The sequence below is a fragment of the Netta rufina genome, assembly GCF_964035555.1.
Source record: "Netta rufina genome assembly, chromosome: 1".
NCBI classification, from domain to species: Eukaryota; Metazoa; Chordata; class Aves; order Anseriformes; family Anatidae; genus Netta; species Netta rufina.
The window spans coordinates 9,888,313-9,912,512 of record NC_140123.1 but is presented as its reverse complement, the minus strand read 5'-3'; the positions used below and the strand labels follow the sequence as shown (position 1 = coordinate 9,912,512).

At 37.6% G+C, this 24,200-nt stretch overlaps 1 protein-coding gene across 1 annotated transcript; it reads left to right on the top strand.

Moving 5' to 3' along the window:
• The first annotated feature begins 4,717 nt into the window (after window positions 1–4,717).
• Window positions 4,718–23,978, top strand: CHORDC1 (cysteine and histidine rich domain containing 1). The gene is made up of 11 exons (XM_084292576.1): window positions 4,718–4,889; window positions 11,348–11,397; window positions 13,414–13,470; window positions 13,936–14,096; window positions 14,686–14,786; window positions 15,610–15,668; window positions 17,423–17,493; window positions 17,720–17,825; window positions 18,616–18,735; window positions 19,415–19,477; window positions 19,999–23,978. The coding sequence occupies exons 1-11, from the start codon at window positions 4,826–4,828 to the stop codon at window positions 20,140–20,142; spliced, it is 996 nt and encodes a 331-aa protein (XP_084148702.1). The 5' UTR covers window positions 4,718–4,825; the 3' UTR covers window positions 20,143–23,978.
• Window positions 23,979–24,200: the final 222 nt, after the last annotated feature.

Sequence of the window (24,200 nt, the reverse complement as noted above, 5' to 3'; positions counted from 1 at the left end):
CTGCAGGAAGGATGAAAAAGATCATTATAACATATACACCACTACAACTTTTTACAAAGTACTTCTCTACAGAACGCTGTACAGAAAGGTACAGATTGCATCAAAGAGTTCTCATTCTGTAGCTAGGTCAAAAGCAAAGGAAAAAAAAATAAATGAGAAAACGAGGAGGCATCACTGTATTCTTTGGACTTAAACCATACTCTATTAAACTCAGTAAAGAAAATTGCAGTCTCCTGAAAGACCTCTGAAAACTGATTAAAAAATTATAATGTTTTTTTTAGATTTCAAAGACCCCTAGAGAATCCAGCTGTAAGTGATTATGCCTCTCTCAAAATGAAATGCAGGCACCTAGGTTACTTAGATGACACCTTTGAAAATTCTACCTTAAATGAATTCCTAAAATCAAACTGTATGCCAGCAAAGCCAGATATCAAAGGCAGGTGGCAAGCCTTAATGAAGCATCTACTCAAATTCAGGCCATGTTTTAGCAGCAAGCATTCAGGTGGATTATTAGAAGTGGGTGCTCTTTAATCTCTCTTACCTCCTGGGAAAAACTGGCATTTAAAAAACATTAGCAACAGCAATCACAGAAGGGGGAGAAGTGTTCTCTCTGAAAAAGCCAGTTGTTCTGTTTCTCCATGAGATGTGACATTTTCAAATGTTCTGCCTGTCATATCTGAGTACATTTAGTTGAACTGGACAGCGTCAGGCTTTTGACTGTTAACTTCAGGGATTTACATCTGTATTTGAAAACTCTGCTGAATTTCCTGAAGAAAGGATTTTTTAATTGTTCACAGTCTAATATATTTCTGGAAATGAAACAGAGCTCCCTGCCCTGACTCTCAATGAGTCCCCAGAGTCCAAGGAAGTTGAGGATGCCCAAAATACACTTTGCCACTGACAACAAGCCCAAACATTCGGGTTTCACCCACCTAGCAGCCCTGACATGGAGCAAGAGCCTTGACAATCATTCCCACTCTTCTGTCAGGTTTATTCAAAGCTTGTTTACTCTGGGGCTTTGGGAAATCCTCGGATTAGCAATTCTGCACGAACAGTGTCTTGGCTTGCAGACAGAGGACCCCAGGCTCTTCAACAAACTGGCCAAAAAATCAGAAGTTTCTGCATTTTAAGACGTAAAATGAAACACTCTGTTTCTTTACTGATGCACTTTTACAGTAAAACTCTGTTTCAAATGCTTGAAAACTTTTGTATGGTTCCATTAAACATGGGTGTGATGGGATGACATAAATGTTAAGAACAACACAGTGCATGATACTATATAGTAGGTCGTGGAAAGGATGAGAAAACCTCACATGACAGCGGTCATCTCCGAGGGTAATAAGAAAATATTTTTCATCACAGGATGACACAGGACGGGCACAGATAACACAGATCACAGGATGGGCAGCAGCTCTTCACTCTAAGAGGCAATGCACATTCCCCATTGTACTAGTTCAATGTGTCTAACTTTCATTTCACAAGAACGTAGAAAAAGAAGATACTGTCACAATGCATGTGTTGCTGAGACACTTCAGTCTCCCAAATTAAAAAGGCTTTTCTCTGAGGAGATTGAACTCCTTCCCCACAAGACAGACTCATTTCATTGCCTGATCATCTAGTTTGACCCCCAGAATAACAAGACAGGAATTTCCTGGAGCAAATCCTGCTTCGGATATATAATCTATGCTTGAAAGACATTCTATCTTATGCACACAGACACTGTATACATAAAATCAATATACGCCGCACAAAGCCAAGCATCATTCTAAAACTTCAAGTAATGGAAAAATAATAATCCTTGGAAACCCATTCCAAAGATTAATCATCACTATTCTTAGGAACATGTATCTCATTTCTAGATTGTAGTTGTGTAGCTTCTTTCCAGACACTGATTTTTCATAGTTCTTTCTGTTAGTCTTAGCAACTCTGTTTCAAAAACCACAATTTTCCATGGAATTATACAGACAATGATCAACTCTGACCCTTCTCTAGAATTATGTTAGAATTCCCCCACTATGAGAACAATTCTCCCATTTTATCATCTATGATCAGCAAAATAAGTTTGTGGTCTTACTGTCAGTGTGGACTGGCACTGACAGATTAAAGCCCATCCACTTTAGAAGCCTATCCAAATGAATACATACAACTCCAGAGTGGCAGTACTTTCTCATGTGTCTATCTGTTCACTGCAGAACACTGCTTCCAACTTTTTTAGTGTAGAATTTCTGAGGCGAGAAACATAAATCATGTGTACAACTGAAGGAAAAAAAAAAAAAAAAGAAGTTATATGAACACTTAAATCTTTCACTGCTTCTCTGGTAAGGCATCTCAGAAAAACAAAAGATGCAGTTCTTAAAGACATCATAAAAGTTCGTCTGATACTCTGGAAGACTTTGCAAATGAAAAAAAGGATAAAACTCATAAAAAATCATATATGCACTTTTAATGTTTTAGAACCCAAAATCAGGAACCAACCATTGGATTTTTCAGATTTTTTAACAGATTTCCAAAAAAACAGAGATTTACACATAAGAAGTATTCATAAACATTCATAAACAAAATTTAAAAGCCTATTGTTATCTACACAAGATAACTATCCAAATATTATTTGAATAATTTACTCCACAAATGTTCACAAGTGGGTTGAAAAATTTCTTATGCTTTCTTCTAAGCACAGAAACTGTCTTTTTGAAGTTGTACTCAATTCTGTTGGATGATATTGCGTGATGTGAATCCATAGTGCCTTGTACAGAAAGAATATATGCAACTTCAAAAGACCCACTCAATCACAAAACACTATTTGCTTGTATGCTGTTCTGGGAAATAAACAAACAAAAAAAAAACTCATTCTGTTTAACATGTACAGACAAGACAGATACAGCTCAGTAACCTTTAGAGAACAGATTATGCGTGTGTGAAAATTAATAAGAAAATGAATTTTCAAATTAGTTTTTTGTTTGTTTTTAATGTAGCACACTACAGAATTTTGAGCTATGAAACAAATACATTTTTAATGAATTCCCTTCTGAAAAATCTAAGGGTGGAATTCTACGTCGCTGATGTAGTAATTGGGTGTGCACCACATGATAGATACTTCTTAGGAACTGTATGGATTTCTAACTTTATTTTTGTCCCTAGAAGTTTTATTTGTCAATGTTTGAACCAAACTCTATCAATAAGGCAGTAGTAAGAATGCTGTTTAATTGAGTATGCATAATGTTATTAAAACAAAGCATTTTTTGAATTGCTCCATGAATATAATCAGGGCAGAAATCTTAAAAAAAAAAAAAAAAAAAAAAAAAAAAAAAAGGGCAGGGGGGGAAGCTGTTTCTTTCTCAAACAGAACCATGGTGCTCACTACGGATAAAATGAAACCAGAGCCACAGGAAGAGCATAAAACTTATTTTACACCTGTAAATTTATGCTTATGTGGTACTCTTGTTGACAGCATATAAGGTGAATTTCATCTTTTAACAGCAGTTCTTGGCCCTAAGACAACAATGCAAACACTCCTACTTTAATTTTGTAATATGTTACCATAAATTTTCTCTTTATAAAATAAGCTATGCAACAAACAGAAACAATTTAAATGCATTATATGTGAGTAAGAGGGCAAAAAACAATGATATTCTTATACCTCTTTGTTTTCAAATTGTTATTACCACATCTTATAAAGCTCCTGCTAAAGGGGAAAATAATATTTTTTCTGCTTTGATCAAAGCTTACCTTACGACAGGCCTCAGTAGGACCTTTATTTTTCTTTAGTAAGAGCTGAAGTACTCGATGGCTTTGGTACTCAACAGCTCTATTAAATATGAGTTTCTTGGCCCAGAATATGTCAATCATTACTTAAGATATATAGATAACAGAGCGGAGAACAGCTCACATGATCTTCCAGTCAGTAGTTGGTAGCTACACTGGAAGCAAACCCTGGTGATCATTTTCGCATCACTTAGCCCCCTTAAAAAAGCATTTTTAGCAAAAACTTATTCTGCTCATTCTAAGTATCTATTTCAGGATGTCATATGCCTTATGAACACCTATGCACTTCTATTTTAAGAACTGCGCAGTAGATATTTACAGAAGGTTTGAAGAAACCAGTTCGTATTTGCTCACAGGAATGTAGCTTGGTATAATTGTTTAACATGAGCCAATTGTTATGTATGCGTCTATTGTTATACACATCAAAGGAGCCTGGGCAGCAGAGGACACGTCACTCAGTCGGCTGACCGGAGCATTCCGGGGAACTTCCAGGAACTCAAACACAAAAATAATCTTTTTCTTAGCCAAGAACTTTAAACTTCAGGTGTAATCATACTTGTTTCTACACAAGCCCGGTGGTTTTAATACATATGCGTAAATATTCTTTGTAAATTAAGCTCACGTGTTCCAGTCACGCAACAAGCAAACTTCCTAATTACATCTTTCCCTGTCACCCAGTCCCTGTTGAGGGGACATCTCAAAAAAAAAAAAAAAAAAAAAAAAAAAAAAAAAAAAAAAAAAAATTACAAGAACCGCCAAAGACCGGGCACCCGCCGCAGCCCGACTACTCGCCGACTCCTCAAAGCCGCGGCGCGTCGCCGGTGCCGCCATTTTCGCCCTCCCCCTCGGCTTCTTCTTCCTCCTCCTCCTCTTCCCCCTCCTCTAGCGCCTGCGTATTCGCTGCCGCCCTCTTCCCCTCTCTCCCCGCTTCCTTCCTTCCCCCGACGAAGCTTCGTGAAGATTCCGGAAGGCTCCGGCCGGTTCTTTTCTCTGAGGCACCCGAGCCGCCACCGCTCCGCCAGGCTCCCGCTCTTGTCCCCTGCCACCCAGCGCCGCCGCCGCCATGTCCTTGCTGTGCTACAACCGGGGCTGCGGCCAGCGTTTCGACCCCGAGACTAACACGGAGGGTGAGAGATGGCGGGGGGGTCCCTCATCGTGCCCTGATGCAATTGGGAAGGGTGGGGGGGGGGGGTTGCAGGGGAGATCTGAGGGATCCCCGGTGCTCGGTCCCGGTGTGGAGCTGTCCCGGAGCCCCGGGCACAGCCAGCAGCAAGCAGTAACAGGGTAGCACCCAGGCTACCTCTGCATCCCCCACCGCCTGTCTGCTGCCGCAAACTGCTCCTCCTGGCCTGTTCTTCTCACGGGGAACCGATATTTGTATGTGGTGCTTCAGCTCACTAAATTTAGGGATGAGTTCCAAGAGGGCTGGGGGCAGCTGGATAGCAAAACCTGAAGGGCAACGGAGAGCCCGCCTGGCTAGTGACAGGTAACAAACTGCTCTCCTGTCAGAAGGAGCAGCTGATAACATTCAAAGATTCTGCATCTCTTTGTAGGCTTAAGTTTGCTCTCGTCAGAATGCTGTTTGCAGTAACAGAAAGGAAAAGAGGCAGAAAAAAAGCAGTTTTTATTACTGCGACACTGTAAAGGTAGACACTAGAGGCCTTAAGTAACAGAAGTTTTTCTTAAGAGTGCTTCTGAATATTTCTGTGGGTGTTGCATACATAGCAGTTACATTATCAACTATTATTTCATTAACTTACAGTACACATACTCATAGCAGGTAATTAAATGTGTCTTATGATCCATGCTTTGCCATGTGCTCTGAGCTCTTGCTGAGCTTCCCCTGTGCATGCTGGGTGTCCTGTACCTGGTGAAACATCCTCATCATTCCTCAGAGGCTGCACAAGGGTGATCTGAGCTCTCAACAGGCTTGTCCTCAACTGGTTTGTAAAGTAGCTCTCTGGGCTGAATTTCTAGAACGGCTTTTTTGCATTAGCTTAATTTTTAGTGATGCATAATACCATAAATATAACATGATCTAGCATGTGTATGTTCTGTGATTAAGAATCACTTAAACTGTCTTTAATTTTCTGATCTAAGTCTTTTCAAAGAGAAGGGCAGAATTGTGTGTAAGACTTGCTAATGTTAGTAACAGCAAAAGCGGGCAGTTTTGGAATGCTTCCACTCAGTAATCCCTTACAAAGTGGATAGGGTTTCTTAGATTAAAATTTTTCATTAGGATTTCATGACCTGTTTTTGCTATTCAAATAACAATTCTTTACAATTCCTCTTGTTCGAAAGTATATGTATGATACAAATTGTAGTAGACCCAATGTAATTGGCATGGCCCTGTGCTAACCACATGGTGCTTGGATTGAGAAAGACACTTTCTCGAGATTAAGTTGTGTCAGTAAGTGACTGGAACATTTAATGGAGTTCCTGTGTTCTAGACTAAGTAGTTCTAAAGATAAACACAGTTCTTCACAGGCCACTTCAGAAAATCAAGTTTGACGTTTTTTTTGCTGAAGTAGAATGATTACAACTTTCAGCATCACTAAACTTCACCAAGATCAATGGGATGATTACTGCTTAAACATCCAAATTCCTATTTAGCTGTGCTTAGCTGTCAAGTTCAAATATTTCAGAGCTGGGAGAATGTTTCAGCCCAACATACGATGGGGGTTAGTGTGTTAAACACAAATATATATTCCTTTGATAAATTTTATATTGACACAATTTAATATTTAAGCATAGTATCAATAGTTATTAGAAAGCTTTTTCTTTCAATGAAAATAGAAAATAAGTCCTGCTGGCCTCTGGTTGTTTTAGGGTGTTTGTCTAAATTCAGCCTACAGTTATAGATATTGCCATAGTTATGACTGGTGTAAGAGGCCATTAATCTTCTCAGTAGAATCAGATGGCTGAAATAATATATGCATATATTTTCTGTAGAAACTCATTGTTTCCAAAAAATGAGCAAGTGGCAACTGGCTGACATGAAGGACTCAGTGCCTCTTAAAGAGAGGCAGAAAAAACAGCCTGAGGGAAAGCATTAAAGGTATGTCTACACAATTGTGACTGAATGCACAGTTATGAAATAACTTGTGGCGTGCCTACCAAGGTACAAATTTAACATGCATTCTAGGTACATTAGTTGCTTGTTACATTCACGCTGTTAAAAACTTGTGCAGCATCTGATGTGGAAGTTAGAACTTAAAGCCCTTCTGCCCCTTTTAAAGTTAATTATTTTATTTCTTTAAAAATGAACAACCAGTGAACATTTCTAATCCATTTCAAGGCCAGGTCAAAGTTTGATGCTAAAACAAAGCTTTGAGGTAATACTTTCATGTAGTTTTGAAAACAGTCCTGCTTAAAACTATAAAAGTTTTTTCTAGTCCTTAAAACTAGAGCTGAAAAGGTGGTGTGCACAAACAGAACAGACTAAAAGTGTATGTGTTGTGTATTTGTCACAATTTCCTCACCGTACTGCAACAGTTCTTGGTTTAGGCCATAATTTAGAACTTTGTTAATGTGGTTTGATTTGGTCCTTTGCCAGAACAGCAAGACTTACTCTTTCATGATTGTTCATACCCTCTTACCTTGATCAAACTTCATGATGTTGTACCTGTAAGAGAAAGATAATTGCAGAGATGATGAAAACTACAAATTTCTGAGGTGGAATTGGAAGAAATGGTAGCCTGGATGTTTGGAATTCACCTGCCCATTCAGCTTTTTTTTTAACTTTGGTCCCTGTAATTCAAACTCTGTTCCTATAAAGTGCACCCTCTGATCCTTTGTCTTCCTTGCAGCATTCTGTTTTTCAGCCTGAGTCTTTCTTTATGAACTCTTTATAAGCTCCATGCCACATTTGTCCTGTTTTCCGCATTTTATTCCAACATCATGAGAAATTCAGTGGAATTCCATGATAGTTTCCTACCTTTAGCAAACTCTTGAAGACATCAACTTTCCCAGGGAACCAAACAAAATTCATCAGATTTAATGAACTTTCATTGCTGCCAGGCTGTAAAGCATACCTTGCAAAACATTGGAGTGTTTCCACAGGATAGCGGGTCTGTAGGTCGTAGGTAGACATAGCTCATTTCATCCTCAAGAATTCAACAGGATTCCATCTTAAATACCTCTGACTTTGCCTGACCTGTACAATTTTCTACTTTGGCATGTAACAAAATGTCTAATAAAGTGCTTCAACAAACCAACAAGGATGTAGATGTCAGGTAATAGCGGTCCAGCAGTGTGTGCACTGTGAAACTAGGATTGGTTTAGGTAAGAAGTTAGCATTTAAACAAGTGAAAATTTGTGGTACTGCCACCTCCAAAATGATCTGAATATGAGAGGAAAAATTACTTGCTTTGAAAAAACTTTTTTGTCCCTATTAAAGAAAGGTATTAACAGCAGTGGAGAGGTGATATATAAAGTATATATACTGTGTGTGTGTATATATATATATGTATATATGTATGTATATATGCAGTAAAAACATAGAATGTCAACCAAAGCCTGCAAGCTGAGCTCAAACAAATCTGAAACACAACACGTTTCTAACTGCTCAAGCAACTGTTGCTGTGCGCTGAATGCCCCTTTTCCCCTACCTAATCTGAGATACTGTTACAAATGTAACGTTTACAGGGACAAGAGTTGTTGGGCTCACTGTGAGTGGAAGTGAGTGACGTTCTGCAGTTCTCTGAAAGCAGAATGGCAGACTGCTTAGTGGGTAAGTCCTGCTGCCTCCTTTTGAGGCACTGCCACAGCATCTTCTCTTGTGAAGCACGCATGGCGCTTCTCAGGTAGCAGCAAGGAGTGGGTTGTCAGCTGCTCCATGATGTACCTCCTGCTGAGAGGGCTTAAGGAAGCAAGGAGAAAGGATTGGACTGGGCCAGATGGACAAACGGATGCCTGTGTATCTGACCTGTGCGCTGGATAGCTGCCTCTGAATTACTTGATTGTAAGATAGGTCGTGGTCTTGAGAAATGGTGCACTGATTAACAACACCTCTCTCATTTGAAACCACGTAACTGTCAGGGGGTCAAAAATAGTAATTAAAATCTGCTCATTCAGAAGTATTCGTTGCTGCTTAGTTCTTCTATGATGGTGCTTGCGATAGCATGCTTTGATACTTCTGGAAAAGAATAGTTGCTATTTCTTAAAAATAAAAAACTAAGCAGTGAAGTCCTTGGTACAAAGCAGTTTGTCTCTTTGTACAAAATTTTCTTATATTCTTGTGAGGGTTACCAGCATTAGCTTTTCATCCTGAAGCTGAAAGAATTGGTAGAAGTTTGTGGACATGTATGTAAGTCCTGCTGAGGAATGAATGTTCTGAAATATTCCTCTTCCAGCTTGAGGTGGGAGCTATCATCTTAAGGCAGTGTGTCTGTGTCGTGGTTCCGCTCGAGTGGGCAGCCGAGCTCCACCACAGCCGCTCTCTCACTCCCCCTCCTCAAAGAGGAATGGGGAGAAAATATGTGAAAAGGGCTCAAGGGTTGAGATAAGGACGAGAAAATCACACAATAATTATTGTAACGGGCAAAACAGACTCGGCATAAGGAGATAGTAAGATTTATTGCCTATTACTAGCAAGCGAGAGAAGTGAGAAAACAAAGGAAAAAAAAAAACAAAAGCACCTTCCCACCCATCCACCCTCTTCCACCTCCTCCCCCCGAGCGGCTCAGGGGAACGGGGGAATGGGGGTTATGGTCAGTCTACAGTGTTTCTGCTCTGCCACTCCTTCTTGGTCACTCTCGTCCCCTGTGCTGTGGGGTCCCACCCACGGGATGCAGTCCTTGATGAACTGATCCGGCGTGGGCTTCCCACAGGCAGCAGCTCTTCCAGAACTGCTCCAGATATGGGTCCGTACCACGGGGTCCATCCCTCAGGAGAAAACTGCTCCAACCTGGCTCCCCCATGGGCAGCAGCTCCTGCCGGGTCACCTGCTCCTGCATGGGCTCCTCTCCACGGGCTACAGGTCTGGACAGGAATCTGCTCCGGCAGGGGTCTTCCACAGGCGGCAGCCTCCGTCGGTGCAGGGCCACCTGCTCCACCGTGGTCTCCTCCACGGGCTGCAGCATGGAACCCTGCTCCACCGTGGTACTCCATGGGCTGCAGGGGGACATCCTGCTTCACCATGGTCCTCACCACAGGCCGCAGGGGACTTCTGCTCTGGCGCCTGGAGCACCTCTCCCCCTCCTTCTACACTGACCTTGGCACCTGCAAGGCTGTTCTCTCACTCCCGGCTGCTGTCTGGCGCAGCATTTTTTCCCTGTCTTAAATATGCTCTCACAGAGGCGCAAACAACATCGCTTATTGGCTCAGCTCTGGAAAACAGTGGGGCCCTTCCCAAACATGGGGCAGTTTCTAGATCTTTCTCACAGAAACCACCCCTATGGCTCCCTGCTACCAAAACCTTGCCACATAAACCCACTACAGTCTGTCTGACTGCATTAGTGCATATATATAACTGAATATATATATATATAAAACTCTGAATATATAACTAAGGAAGAAAAAGTTGTTCAAAATCTACATTTTTTTAAAAAGTAAAATAGTGATTTGTCTTTAGCCCATTTAATGTCTGTAGGCAGATTGTCAGTAAAGTTATTTATTACTTGTCTTATTTGCCTCATTATTTGAAATGTGATATTTCTTACTCGTGTTTTATGGAGGAGTATTATAAAAATTGTTACTGTTTGTGTTACTTTACATTTTCTGTTTCCACCAAAAAATGCTTTAAAGACTAGAAGATAGCTAGTGTTTCCCGTTATGTTCTTAATCAGATCATTAAAACATTATCCATGAGTATGTGTCAGGGATGTTACATAATCAAAGCAATTGTATTACACTTCAAAAATACATACATTAAGTAAAAAATGAGCAGTTACTGCATAAATAGCTGTAATGTTGATAAACATCTGTGAATATTAACAGTTCAGTTAACAGAAGAGGTATTTCAGCGTGGTGTTTGTAGAGAACCTAGTAATAATTAGTGGTATTCACATGGCTGAATTGTGTATGTTGAAGATTGGCCTTTGACTTCATGACCTTAAACATCTAGGAATCCACCAGTGATAAAAGAACAAGGTAATTATCATGGATAATTTAATGAACTCTGAGTGTTTCTAGATAGAATGCCTTGATCAGGTGCAAGCAGATGTATGTGATCATGTAAATGAGTGTTTTATGTCCATCATGTGGCCGCAGGGCCACCTTTATCACATCACTGAATTACTAATGAGGACTACTGTTGAAAGCAAGGGATGATCTGTAGAAAGTTTACTTCCTCCAGTTACTTTTATAGAAGTAAAGAATAGAAGTTACTTTCAGGTGTCCGTTTTGTGATTTACATTGTATAATATGGGGGGGAAGAACTCGATTGTTTCGGTTTAAAGTATGTACTCAGAAAGCTTGTTCTGTGAAGTCTGCATTTTCCTTAATAATCATGTGCACTTGGGTAAGTGGTGGAACAGCTCATGACATACCTGAATTGCAAGCAGGAAATTTTTGCTAGGTTTGTGATCAGATGAATAAGAATTCTTGGTATGCCTAAATATTAATAATAGTCATTTTCTTCTAGATTCATGCACATATCATCCAGGTGTACCAGTCTTTCATGATGCTCTCAAAGTAAGTACGCAAATATCTTTTTAAGTCTTATCTTTCCGTATACGTAAAATGGTTGCTTGTTTTCCTTTTTCTCTTTTCCCAAGTCTGTCAGTTCTGTACAGTAATGTCCAGTCTATAGCATTGTAGCAGCCCCATGAAATTAGAAAACCACACTTACTTAAAGGTGCAATAGGAACTGAAAACTATTCACACGATTTAAATGTTATGCAAGTCTGTTTGACTCATGTTTCTGTTAAATGACTTTAGATGTCTCTACAGTTTAATTAGGATCTTAGAATAGGTCTCTGGATATGTTGAGAGGAGTCATACTCCTTTCAGTTAATTCACTTGATTGGAATTCAGACCAGCTGCCTGCATTTACATGACTAGAGCACTAATATAAATGTGACATTTGCCTACTGTGGAAATTGTGTTCTGTTAATCTGATAAATTTATGTGTGGGCTAAGATGGGACTGCTTACCTATGCCCCTGATGGAGCTGTCTTGGGGCTACATCTTCAGTAGTGGAGTACATATACCTGGGACTGTCTGTAGTGATCAGGCCAACTGCATAGCCCATGTTTGTTATATTAAACTGTTCTGCTTCAGGATCTACTGGATACATCCAGAATGCCTTATGGGAATGATTTGACAGAGAGCTGATTAGGTTGTCCAAAACAGTACTGGAAATCCTTCTAACAATTTAATAGTATATGGTCAGAAATCTGGGGTCCAGCCATGGAGTCTGGCACTGTTCAGTGTACTGACATAGATGTAGCCTCAGTGTCCTTTCTTAGGGATAGGAACTGCTGTTTGACTGAGCTAGGGGGCAGGCTTTATTTATTTATTTATTTTTTTCTGATGTTTAGGAACTGCTTCTAGCAATCCATCTCAACCCTGTCCCATAATGTGGGTGTTTGGGGTGCTTGTGTGTGCTGGGTAGCACATTTTCTGTGAGCCAGCGGTCATATTGCAGGGCATGAGTGTAGAAGTGGCCACAGTGTGCCACTGGCAAATTACAACAGGAGCTGTTGGGACAAATGTGATAGACGATGGCAATTTGTTTTCTAAAAAAAAATATAACTCTACTAACAACACAGTATATAAGACTTCTGCCTAATTACAAGGACAGAAGTTATAAAATTTCTTCAAAAGCTTGTGTTTAATTTCTCTTACAGAAGCACTGTTCTTAAAACAGGTACTGCTTCCCCTCTTCTTCCTAACTCTTGGTCTAATTAAATTTATCATAATTTTCTATGAGTAATTTTCTTCCTGATGTGAATTGTAGATAATTGAAAGTGGGCATGGGTGGACGTCTTACTTCTGTGACTGTACAAATAATGAGCATTTTGAGGATATTTTAAAACTACCTACTTAAAACCCAGTGGCTCATTGCTTAAGCACTCAACATGCTAAAAAAGCATATTTGTTGTACAAACTACTGGTTTCAATAAGGTTCTTTTGAGTTTTGAGATATATTATTCACAGTATCAGGATAATTTTCTCTGTAATTGGGTTTCTGATGTAAAATAAAAAAGTTCTCAGTTTCTGTACTTGAATAGATGGCTATGCAGTGCAGACCTCCAGTTTATGGAGGGAAATGAGCAGTTTAAAGGCTTGCCTAGTGCTCAAGGAAGGAAAGTATCCTCATCATTTTATAAAGGGGGCTGTACATTATGCCACAGGTTAGTCTCAAGTATAATATTTGTTCATCCTATAACATCTATAAAGATGTTACTTTATAGGATAAAGTTAGATATCTGTTGTTTTTTTTTTTCCTCATACAGAGTTGGTGCTTGTCATGGATGTTGCCTCATGTTTACTGCATTTACTGATTAAGGCAGCTCTAACAGGTTTCTTTGTCTTTTAAAAATGCAGATGATTACAGTATTGTCCAAAGAAGGGGATAAAATAATTGGTGATAATGAAGTGCCACATCTTATAAAGCAATATAACTGGTCTGTTGCTTTTTATTGTCTGTTGCTGCAAAATAAGGTAATCACGCTTGTTTTGTCTTTTGTTCAAAAATGTTCATAGGGTTGGTCGTGTTGTAAGAGAAGAACAACAGACTTTTCTGACTTCTTAAGCATTGTGGTATGTACTCATGATTATTACAATTTTTACACTTATCAAATCACAGCTTGCATGTTTAAAAATTGCTTAATTTTGTTACAATTGCCTTAAATCTTGAGTACGCTACTTTTCCTGTGGTAATGTTGAAGTTGTCTCATTTTTCAAGTTGTAATGAATATAATTAATTCCGTAAAAGTCTGTTTGCAGTCTTGTTAATAATGAAGGGTCAATGCGTTGTTTCTTGTTCCTTCACTTGATTTTGAAAAGTATGCATTTTTATTTAAAGTACTTGCAAATGAAGATATTTTTCATCATAGTTGTAGGATTACATTCGTGGCCAATGTTATGAGTTGGGCTAAAGTGGAAGATGGTCTAAAAATATAAAAAAAACATGTGGCTTTTGATAGCTTGAAATTGTGCCCACAAAATACATTGTATATCTGTGTGTGTGTGTGTATATAAACAAACATATCCTTTCCATAATAGGGCTGTACAAAGGGTCACCATAATAGTGAGAAACCTCCTGAGCCTGTTAAACCAGAAGTCAAAACTACCTCTGAGCGAAAGGAACTAGCTGAACTGAAACCCAAATTTCAAGAACACATAATTAAGGCACCAAAACCACTGGAAACAATTAAAAGACCGAGGTATTGTATATAATAATTTTTTTTTTTTTTTTTTTCAAAATTTGTGGTTGGTTGACCGAGTTAAACCTTATTTGATTAAGTGTTACACAGCCTGTACAGTGTAAAAATTCCCAAATTATCGTTAAAAGAGCTTGTGTTTGGTAGCAGTGATGATGTTATCTTTGTCTTTACAATGAGATAAAAGAGTTGGGGTTAGGACAAGGTATTACTGGATCTCTCAACACTTAACTTCTTGGGAAAATAAACGGTGGTGTAAAGCCTCATAGTTTAGAAAGCCACTAGCAGTACTGTTTACCGTGTCTAACACACATAAAAACAGTAGGGTGCGTGCATGTAGATTCCTTAATCTCTCTGGTTTGATTTTATTGTTGTAGAGTACTTAAGATTTCGTGTTGAAAACTAAGACCTTCTAAATTTCTAGACTGGTTTCTCATACAGAATATGAATGGGCACTTAGCAATCTAGTTTGTTGTTGTAAGGGAGATTGGAAAGGAAGAGTCTTATTGCAAGATTGAAAGTTACTACTCTGTCATTTTTTGTAAATTTTTTTTTCATGAAGTTGACATGAATACATGGACATTTTTTTTAGCCCAGATGAGCCAATGACAAATTTGCAGCTGAAAGTATCAGCTTCCTTGAAGCAAGCACTAGATAAGCTGAAACTGTCATCAGAAAACGAAGAGAAAAAAGGTAAGGATATAGGCAGGTTAAGTAGGTATATGACACTTCTTGTCAAATAAATAAAGATGCTATTCTTTGTTGTTTCTGAGGTAATTATTTGACAAAGACAATATTCTGGAAAGCACTTTTCTGTAAAACGATAATCAAAGTTAAATGTGAACAGTGTGGGGGCTTGGGTATTAGGAGCGGTATGTTCCCATGGCAGTTACTTGAACTGCTTATTATGTAAGATATCCTACAATAATGAACATGATGGGAACATTCATTTCTAAACAAATGGCTCAAAGAATTTCCGAGAAATGAACTGTACTCCTTTGCAAACATAATACCATATGATGCCTTTCATAAACCAGTGAAATTCTGCTGAACACTAGCTGGTTCTCCCTTGTCTACTTTCCATCTTTTTTTTTTTTTTTCTCCCAGAGAGCATTTCAAGTTTGGTTCTTTTAGAAACACTTTCTAACTTCAACCTATGTCCATTTGTGGTTATTTTATACCCTTTTGTGCTTTTGCTAAAACTGTCATTTTGCTATTATTTCTCCTTGATCAATCAATAGCAGGAGCCTTTTACAGTCTCAGTTTTACCAAAAAGATAAAAAAAAAAAAAAAAAAAAAGTGATTGTAGTTTTGTAATTGTTTCACTTACAGTTATTGAAATATTTGCATAATTTCTGTTTCTTTGTACCTTTCTGGCAGATTTCAGTGACAAGCAGAAGATAGATGACTTGCTTTTTCTAATCTTTTCGATTCTTTGCAGTTCTCAATAAAAGCCAAATATTTTGTACGTTGTATACTTCAGTTGCTTTTTTCTTTAATATGATTCTTTTTGCAGAGGAGGAGAGTGATGAAATCAAGATTGGGACAGCATGTAAAAATGCAGGCTGTTCAAAAGTAAGTGGTTTGGTTTCACTGTTACACTTGCTTGCTAAACTATTACGTGTTCAGTTTTGTCTTGTTTTGTTTGTTCCCCATCCCCCAGTACAAATTGATTGGAAATAGGATAAATTCCATCAGGCTTAACAAATATACATTCAGTAACATACTTTACTATTGACAAATGTGGGCTGTTTTGTATGGTGGATGTAATAGGTATCAGATGTTTTGTTTTTTTGAGGTCCATCACGAACTCAGAATCATAGAATGGTTTGGGTTGGAAGAGACCTTAAAGATCATCTAATTCCACTCCCCTGCTATAGGTAGGGATACCTCCCACCAGCCCAGGTTGCCCAAAGCCCCATCCAGCCTGGTCTTGAACACCTCCGGGAATGGGGCATCCACAGCTTCTCTGGGCAACCTGTGCCAGTGCCTCACCACCCTCTGAGTGAAGAATTTCTTCCAAATATCTAATCTAAACCTACCCTCTTTTAGTTTAAAGCCATTCCCCCTTGTCCTATCACTGCACCCCCTGACAAAGAGTCCCTCCCCAGCTTTCCTGTAGCCCCCTTCAGGCCCTGGCAGGCTGCTGTAAGGTCTTCCTGGAGCCTTCTCTTCTCCAGGCTGAACAACCCCAACTCCCTCAGCCTGTCTTCATAGGAGAGGTGCTCCAGCCCTTTGATCATCCTTGTCGTCCTCCTCTGGACTCTAATACTTCCATGACCTTCTTGTGCTGGAGGCCCCAGATCTGAGTACAGTACTCGAACTTCTAATCATTAAGCTTACCAAACATACAATACTGAAGTGTTTCAACTTGAAATGTTAAATAATATATTGGTGAGATGTAGCTTACTGATAGCACTTGAATTGCTCTTGATGACCTGAATGTACTTCAGAAACATCTGCAAACATGTTCATCAGCATCACTTAATGCTTCCTGCCAGAAGAATCACCAAAGAAAATTGTTATAACACTTCTAGCATTGAAGTTAGTCTTCATGTTACATGGTCTTTTAAACTGACACTGTTGTTTTGTTTGCTTGTGATGTGTTTTGTTGCATATTTTTTTTTTTTGACACTTGTTTTGTACAGAACAGGAGAGTCAAATTGAAATAGGTATTTCACTGGACATCTGCAACTTTCTGAAAGTTTCTAGTGAAACTCTGGTTGGAAAAGGATTTAGAGCATTCACTTGTTTGTGTTAGGAAGAACTGACATGATACTCATTGGCAGGGATGCATATTGTTTGATTTGCTTCTGTTTAAGAATCATAGATCATGGGACCACGTAGGTTGGAATAGACCTTCAAAATCTAGTCCAACCATCAGCCTGACCTACCAAGTCCTATCACCAAACCATGTCCCTTGGTGCCACATCCATACATCTCTTAAATAGTTCCAGGGACAGGGACTCCACCACTTGCCTGGACAGCCCGTTCCCATGTTTGACCACCCTTTTCATGAAGAAATTGTTTCTGGTATCCAATCTAACCACTCCTGGCACAACTCGAGGCCATATTTTCAGTTCCTTCTCCTGAAAACTGAGTAAAGGAATGGAAATTCGATTTGTGCTGGACCATGCAGCTTTAATGTATTTCCTTTGAAGTACTTTATTTCTCTGAATTTTCAGAGCATTTTTAAAGGTGGATGTCTCTGAGATAAAGTGATCTTTATGAACACTTTTTTTTTTTTTTTTTTTTTTTTTAACCCTTTGGTCCACTTCCTATAATAGTAAACTAAGTGCTTTTATTTTCTTATTTATTTTTTTTACCAGACGTACCAAGGACCGCACAGCACTGAAGATGTGTGTATATACCATTCTGGTGTACCTATATTCCACGAAGGGTTAGTATTCAGTTAGCTTGATTTTTTACTTTTTTTAATTAGTCTGTTACTGCTTTCTTTGTAGATGTTACCTTGTTTTCATTCTCTATTTCTCACAGTCGAAAATGGCAGTGATTGAAAAGGGTCTCCTAAATTAATGGTAATATTGCATAAAGGAAAGATCTTAAGTATTTACAATAGTGTCCTAAATATTGTTTGTTAATTACCTTCTTTGCAAACTTTAAAGGATGAAGTATTGGAGCTGCTGTAAAAGGAAAACGTCTGACTTCAACACATTTTTAGCTCAAGAAGGCTGCACAACAGGAACACACGTATGGACTAAAAAGGATGCAGTGAGTAGCATTAACGTTTGTGCTATAGCAGGGCAGATAAAGTCCGTGATGTTACCTGGTTTGGGGGAGGGGTGTGTATGGAAGGGTCTCTTTCAGACTCTCAACAGAATTTGGGTTCTGTTTACATGTCTGGTTTTCTGGTTTGAAGCATACTGGACGTCTTGGTTTGACTACTAGTAGAGCAAATAGAGAGCTTCTTAGTTTATAGCATTGAGATGTTGGAAAAAAAACTACAGAATTAAAAAGCACAAAATATTTCCATTCAAGGTTTAAAAGATTCTCAGAGAAAATCTCAGAATTTAATAATGGAACTGAGTGCTTTCTTTAAAAAAAAAAAAAAAAAAAGGCATTCTTGTAAAGAATTCACTCACATTAAGAAACTATTTATTAAATGTGTACATACTGAGATAATGGGCTTCTAGCCAATTGCTTTCTTTCATTCCTTCCCACCTTCCCGCTGCCTGCTGGATAACTCTGGTTTTGTAAAGGAGAACATGTTACTTTCATTCCATCAGAGTGTTCCTGCTTCTTACCATAGTCTCTTTCATGAACACTGTTTTCCTCACTGCTATTGTATGTCAGGGTCCAGTATCTGAAATAAAGAATATAGTTGGTTTTCTTTTTGTTGTTGTTTTATAATAAATATAAATAGAGATTTGCACTCTCATCTGAACACAGGGTATATTCCTATGCTAGCTATGTTTAATGGCTGTTAAAATAGTCCTAGGATTTAATTCTGATTAATACTCCTGAATGTTACATTTTTCCCTGTAACCTTTTATTTATATAGGGAAAGAAGGTAGTTCCATGCAGGCATGATTGGCACCAGACTGGAGGAGAAGTGACTATTTCTATATATGCTAAAAATTCTGTTCCTGATCTGAGCTATGTAGAAGCAAATAGTACAATGGTGAGTTCCTACCTTAATATGTGATTCCTTTGTAATTTGTACAGAAGCCTGAAGTTAGAAAAATACAGTTTCTGCTTTATTTATTAAGGCAGAGGTAGAACAGCGTAAGAATCTTTTCTGAGAAACAGCTTTTTCTTGACTTTTGCGTTTGTTCAAATACACACAGCTTTTTTTTCCCTTCTTATTTGGACATCCTTACCTAAAAAAAAAAAAAAGGCCTTACAGGCTGCAATATAGCATTACAGAAAAATCTTTAGACTTCTGCAGTTAAAACCTGAATGTGATGGAATTCCATCATCACATGTGTAAATAATTATAGATTTGTAATTTCATTGTATTTGGCTTAAAGTAATTGAATATTGTTCTTGATAGTGTGCACTTTCATGGGTAGTCATATTAAACAAGTGTTAAAATGATACTTCTGTGATTTCTTAATCATTCATTTGGAAAAAATGAAAAAACTTGCAGTAGGTCTATATGGCCACTATGGTACACAGACTAAGATACTTTAACACAATCTATTAGAATGTATTTTCCACTTCTGTGTATGAGGGACAGTTTGATCACTTTGTTCGTTGTAGGATCTGAGTCCTAATATGATATATTTTACTTAAACATACTTGAGGTGTCTCATGTCTTACTAGCCTGATAAAATTTTCTGTTGTTTTTCCTTTTTAAGTTAAATATTCACATTGTATTTGAAGGAGAAAAGGAATTTCATCGCAATGTGAAATTATGGGGAGTAAGTATAAAACATTGTTTCTATTTTTAAATAAAAAACACACCACAAAACTAACAATACCACAAACCCTCAGCTGCTTCTCTATAAAAGCAGTTTTTTTTCCTTGTTACTTATTGAAAAAAAAAAATAAATTGCATGTCATTCAGTAATTAAATGTAAATCGAAATCTAGTGCCCCAAGTGACTGGGCCTGACATCAACTCTTATTTGAGTGGAAGGTTAGACAAGATGACTTCTTGAGATTCCCGCCAACCTAATTTGTCCTAAGATTCTATTCTAAATAAGATAGTGGTGTTAGATAAAAACTCTTAATGTTATGTAATTACTGTTTTATGTATGTATTAGACCTGTATTTATATTGTACATACATGTTCATAGCTTGGGAGCGGAAAAGGGCTGGCTTTTCCAGATAAGAGGGAACTCCATCTACCTAAACATCTGCTGAAGTCTAGTGATAAGGTACTCTTCTGAACTTAATTCAGTTTTTGTAAAGTGAAGTGTGATACGTGTTTTCTCTTTCAGGTAATTGATGTAAAGAGGAGTTATGTGAACATGACAGCTACAAAGATTGAAGTTACTATGAGAAAAGCAGAGCCTCTATTATGGGCAAGTCTTGAATTACCAGTATCCAACACAGAACAAAAGAAAGAGAATTCAGATCAATAATAATTCCAAGAGACAAGATATATCCCATCCTGAAGTGGTGACTTGCTACTGTAATCAAGTATTTAACTTTTATACAGATAACTTTTTTTTTATGCTAGACCTTATGTTCCACTCTACAAAAAAAAAAAAAAATGATGCACAGTAAATGAGGGTGTCAACTTGAAGAGTAATAGAAGAGTAATAGCTGGTTCTTCTGCTCTTGCTTCCGTGAGTGTATTTATTCTAGCTGGAGCGTCTCAATGGGAATTTAAAATAAGAGCTATTGCCCTGTGTTTACAACCTTACCTACTATGCACTGACTACCCAAACAGATAAGCTTTCAGTCCGCAGTGTGTGTTAATTTTTCAAGTCTTCTGTTTAGACTGGATCTGCTTGGTAGTATGTTCAATTCAGCACTCTTCATTATGAAGCATACAGTATTACAGATCTGAGTTTTTGAAGTGGTAAACATGCAATTTCACATCTAAAATAAAAAGGCACATAAAAACAAACGTGAAAGAACACTTGCAGACTTCCATTTTTGTCTGCTGAAACTAATGTTTGTTTCAATATCTGCTGGCTGTAGAGGTATAAAATAAAAGGTATTTTAGTAAGTGTTTCAGTATTTCCCGATTCTTGCTGTCTTTCAGGTATAAAAGCAGATCAGATTAAAATAAGAACAAAGATGGCAAGAGGGGATTTTTCCTATTCTCCTAACTTTGATACTTGAATTTTTAAATGTAAACATGAATGGACAGTGAATATGGCTGAATAACAGCATCTCAGCTGTAGAAAATACACAAACTGCAGAATATTGTAAAGTTACCCAGCTACTGTATATATTTGACAGTCTTTACAATATGTATTCAGTCCTGTTCTGCAACATTCAAAACTATGAATTTTCTCAGAGTGGATATTTTTAGGAGGAGAAGACAGTATGCACTGTAGGTATCTTGGGAAAATCCTTTCTATGTAGATATGCAGAGCTCTTTTTCCCAAGGATAGTAATCTAGGAACAAAATTTACGGAATAACTGAAATCTTAGGAGAAACAAACAAGCTTTCAAATGCCCGTCTCAAATCATAATCATACTGTTAAGCTAAAATATTTTTAAAATATCTTTTTGAAGAGCATAGACAAAATTGTAATTTGAAATCAGGACCTTAAATTTGTTTTCAGTTCTGCAGCAATAATGATTTGTAGCTGAAAACAGGATAGTTTTAAAGACTTCTGTCTTAGACTTCTGTCTAAGGAATAATTCATGCAGTGATATTGGTTTCTATTTCTGCTTGAAATTGTTCCTTAATTTTAGATTGTAGCTGAAAGAAAAATGCTTTAATGTGTAAGTCAACCAAAATATATATTATTATTTATTGTGCCAAAATGTAAATATGCAAACAAGTAGTCTTGTGGGCTGTGGAATATGGTGGAATATCTACCTTGGCAGACCTGAAATGAGTCCAAGAGAAACAGTGAAAGTAGTAAAGGCATTCTGAAGTCAATATGGATTTCTCAGATAGTGTTTCCAACAGGTATAATTTGTGTTGAGTTCAGAGTTCTGTCTTCAGCAGTACTTGAAATTCTTGAAGTAGTAACATATGCATTACTGAAGAAACCAGCCCCAAACACCAAAAAGTAACACTGATGTTGAAATCTGTTTTAGAGCTTCTTTACCTTTTTCCTTATTGATTTGGAGGAAGTGTGGTTGCTTACTCCTTTGGGCCCCTATTAAAAATTCAAGTGCCAAGTTCTGCTTGAAAAATTCCATCAAATTCTAATAATTCCTTTTAAACAAAAATAAATACATTTGAAAACACCGCATGCAGTGAAGTGCAAGCTTACAAAAATGTATGCCTGCAGTTGCTCCTCTAAAAATTGTTCAGGTGTTCCCCACTGAATTCTGAGCCAACAACGGGAGCTTATATTAGTGTAATATTAAGAACAATTACTTCAGCGGATTAAAAATTCTAGATACCTGTAACTATCGGCATGCCATCTGTTTTTTTGTTTTGGTTTGGTTTGGTTTTTAACATTTAAATAACTGCAAGGGAAACAGAATTTCTTCAAAAACAAAATTTATTTTTAAAGCAATCCTTGTGACCCTTGAGTATACTAAGCACTTAATTGAGCAAAATCTGGATGAATGGACTTTTGCTTTAACGTTGTAGACTTTGGGACCCTGTAACTGTTTTTTATACTCCTTGAAACTAGATTCTGCTAGAAGCAGGATCAACATTGTAGTAGTGAGTGGAAGAAAGCTCCTGTAGACAATGCCCTCAGTTTTGCTTTTTTTTTTTTTTTTTTTTTTTTTTTTTTTAAGTGTTTGTTATTCATTCCTTCTATTCCTGTTCATACTCTCAGCAGGGAACAACAGATGCCTCAGGAGTTGCATAATAACTTTTCCACCTCAACGACAATATAAACACTTTTAAAATGCACCTATTTAAGATATTTAAGAACATGAGCAAACAAAACCCCAGTTTATATCAGGCAAAAATGTGTAGATTTTACAAAAAGCAGCCTGCTTCTCTATGGCTTATGATGATTTTCAAAAAATTAAGCTTTCAGATGGCTTATGTCATGAGTCTTGTTTAACTGCATTCTTGGCAGCTTTTTATAACTATTTGTGTGCATCCATCATCAAGCTGCAAAAGCTGTATTGCTGAATTTGAGTACTTTGAGCAGATCATAGTGGTTGCTCAGAACAGTCTTAATCAAAACATGCTGGTGTTTTACAAAATGACATCTTGATATGGCTAGTGGTACCTATTTTCAATAGAATTGGGTTTGACTGGCTTTTATTAGTAAATGCAGGGGGGAAAGAAGATAACTATGGTGTATGAAAATAATCATAATGCTTCTCAAAAGCAAGTTTTGAGAACTAAGCTAAACAGTCTTGCTCATGTAGGCTGTCACCTATTTAATAATAGTGAAATTAAATCGGGAAGTGCAAAAGGTTATGTACTGGGATATGTGCAGTTCAGTTTGCCCTTCATGGTTTTGAGAGTTGTCCTGTGTTTAACAAGTTGTTTAACTTGTGGTCTAGCTATATTTTTATAATTATAAGACTTTAAAAAGCTATACTGTGTTTCAGAATGGGTTTGCATATTACATGTAGACAGTACATTATATGTCTCAGATATGACTGTACCAGGGGCATGTAAAACTTCACAATACATTTTTAATGAGACAAAAACTATGTGGGTGCACGAATTTGTAACAGGAATCTTAATCTTTTTCCTCATGCTTAAGCCCATTTTCCTACCTACTGTTGTATGTCTAAAACAGAACGTTTCCTGGAGGAGTTGGAGTTCATTTTTAATGTTCACATGCTGTTAGCACTGGGCTGTTCAGATACTCTGTTATATTTTACATGGCACTGATGTAACTTCACAAAAAAAATCTTCCATCTCTAAGACGATCTTCTGGAACACTTGCATTATCAAGTCACCATTTCAGTAGTTTAGGGACTAGTTATATTAGGAATTTTGCCTTGAAAAAACATCTACTTATTCTATGTAATGATGCATTTTTTGCTTGCATTCTTTACAAATGGCATGATTACTGGTTAAGTACTGTACCTGTTAATCAGTTGTCTTTCCCTCTTGCTACTATTTTTTTGTCTTCATTCAGGAAAGAGATCCTATTTAAAGTAATGAGTTACGTGTCTGGAACACTGTTTTAAGGCGCTAATAATTTTGCCATTATAAATGAGAGTCTTGAATTACGGTTGGGGGGGAGAGATGTCTTTTTGCATGGTTGTTTGATTCTGCACATTCATAAAACTTAAAAGCAGAAATTAATCTCATGTCTTCATGTTCCATTTTTTTCTAAATTTATTCAATAAAATTCTTATTACATGCTGGTTATGCTTGGACTTTTTGACTTTATGGGAGAGGTCTTCCCTTTGCATTTGTAACACAGTTAAGAAAATGTGGGCATTTTCCACAGGTCAGTCGGTATACAAGGGAAACTGTCCAAGGGGCACAAAGTTCGAACCATGTTCATAAAACCAACATTCTTCTGTTGAATTGTTGAACGTTTTATTTTCATGTTAGTGTGAACAGGAATGAAGGAAC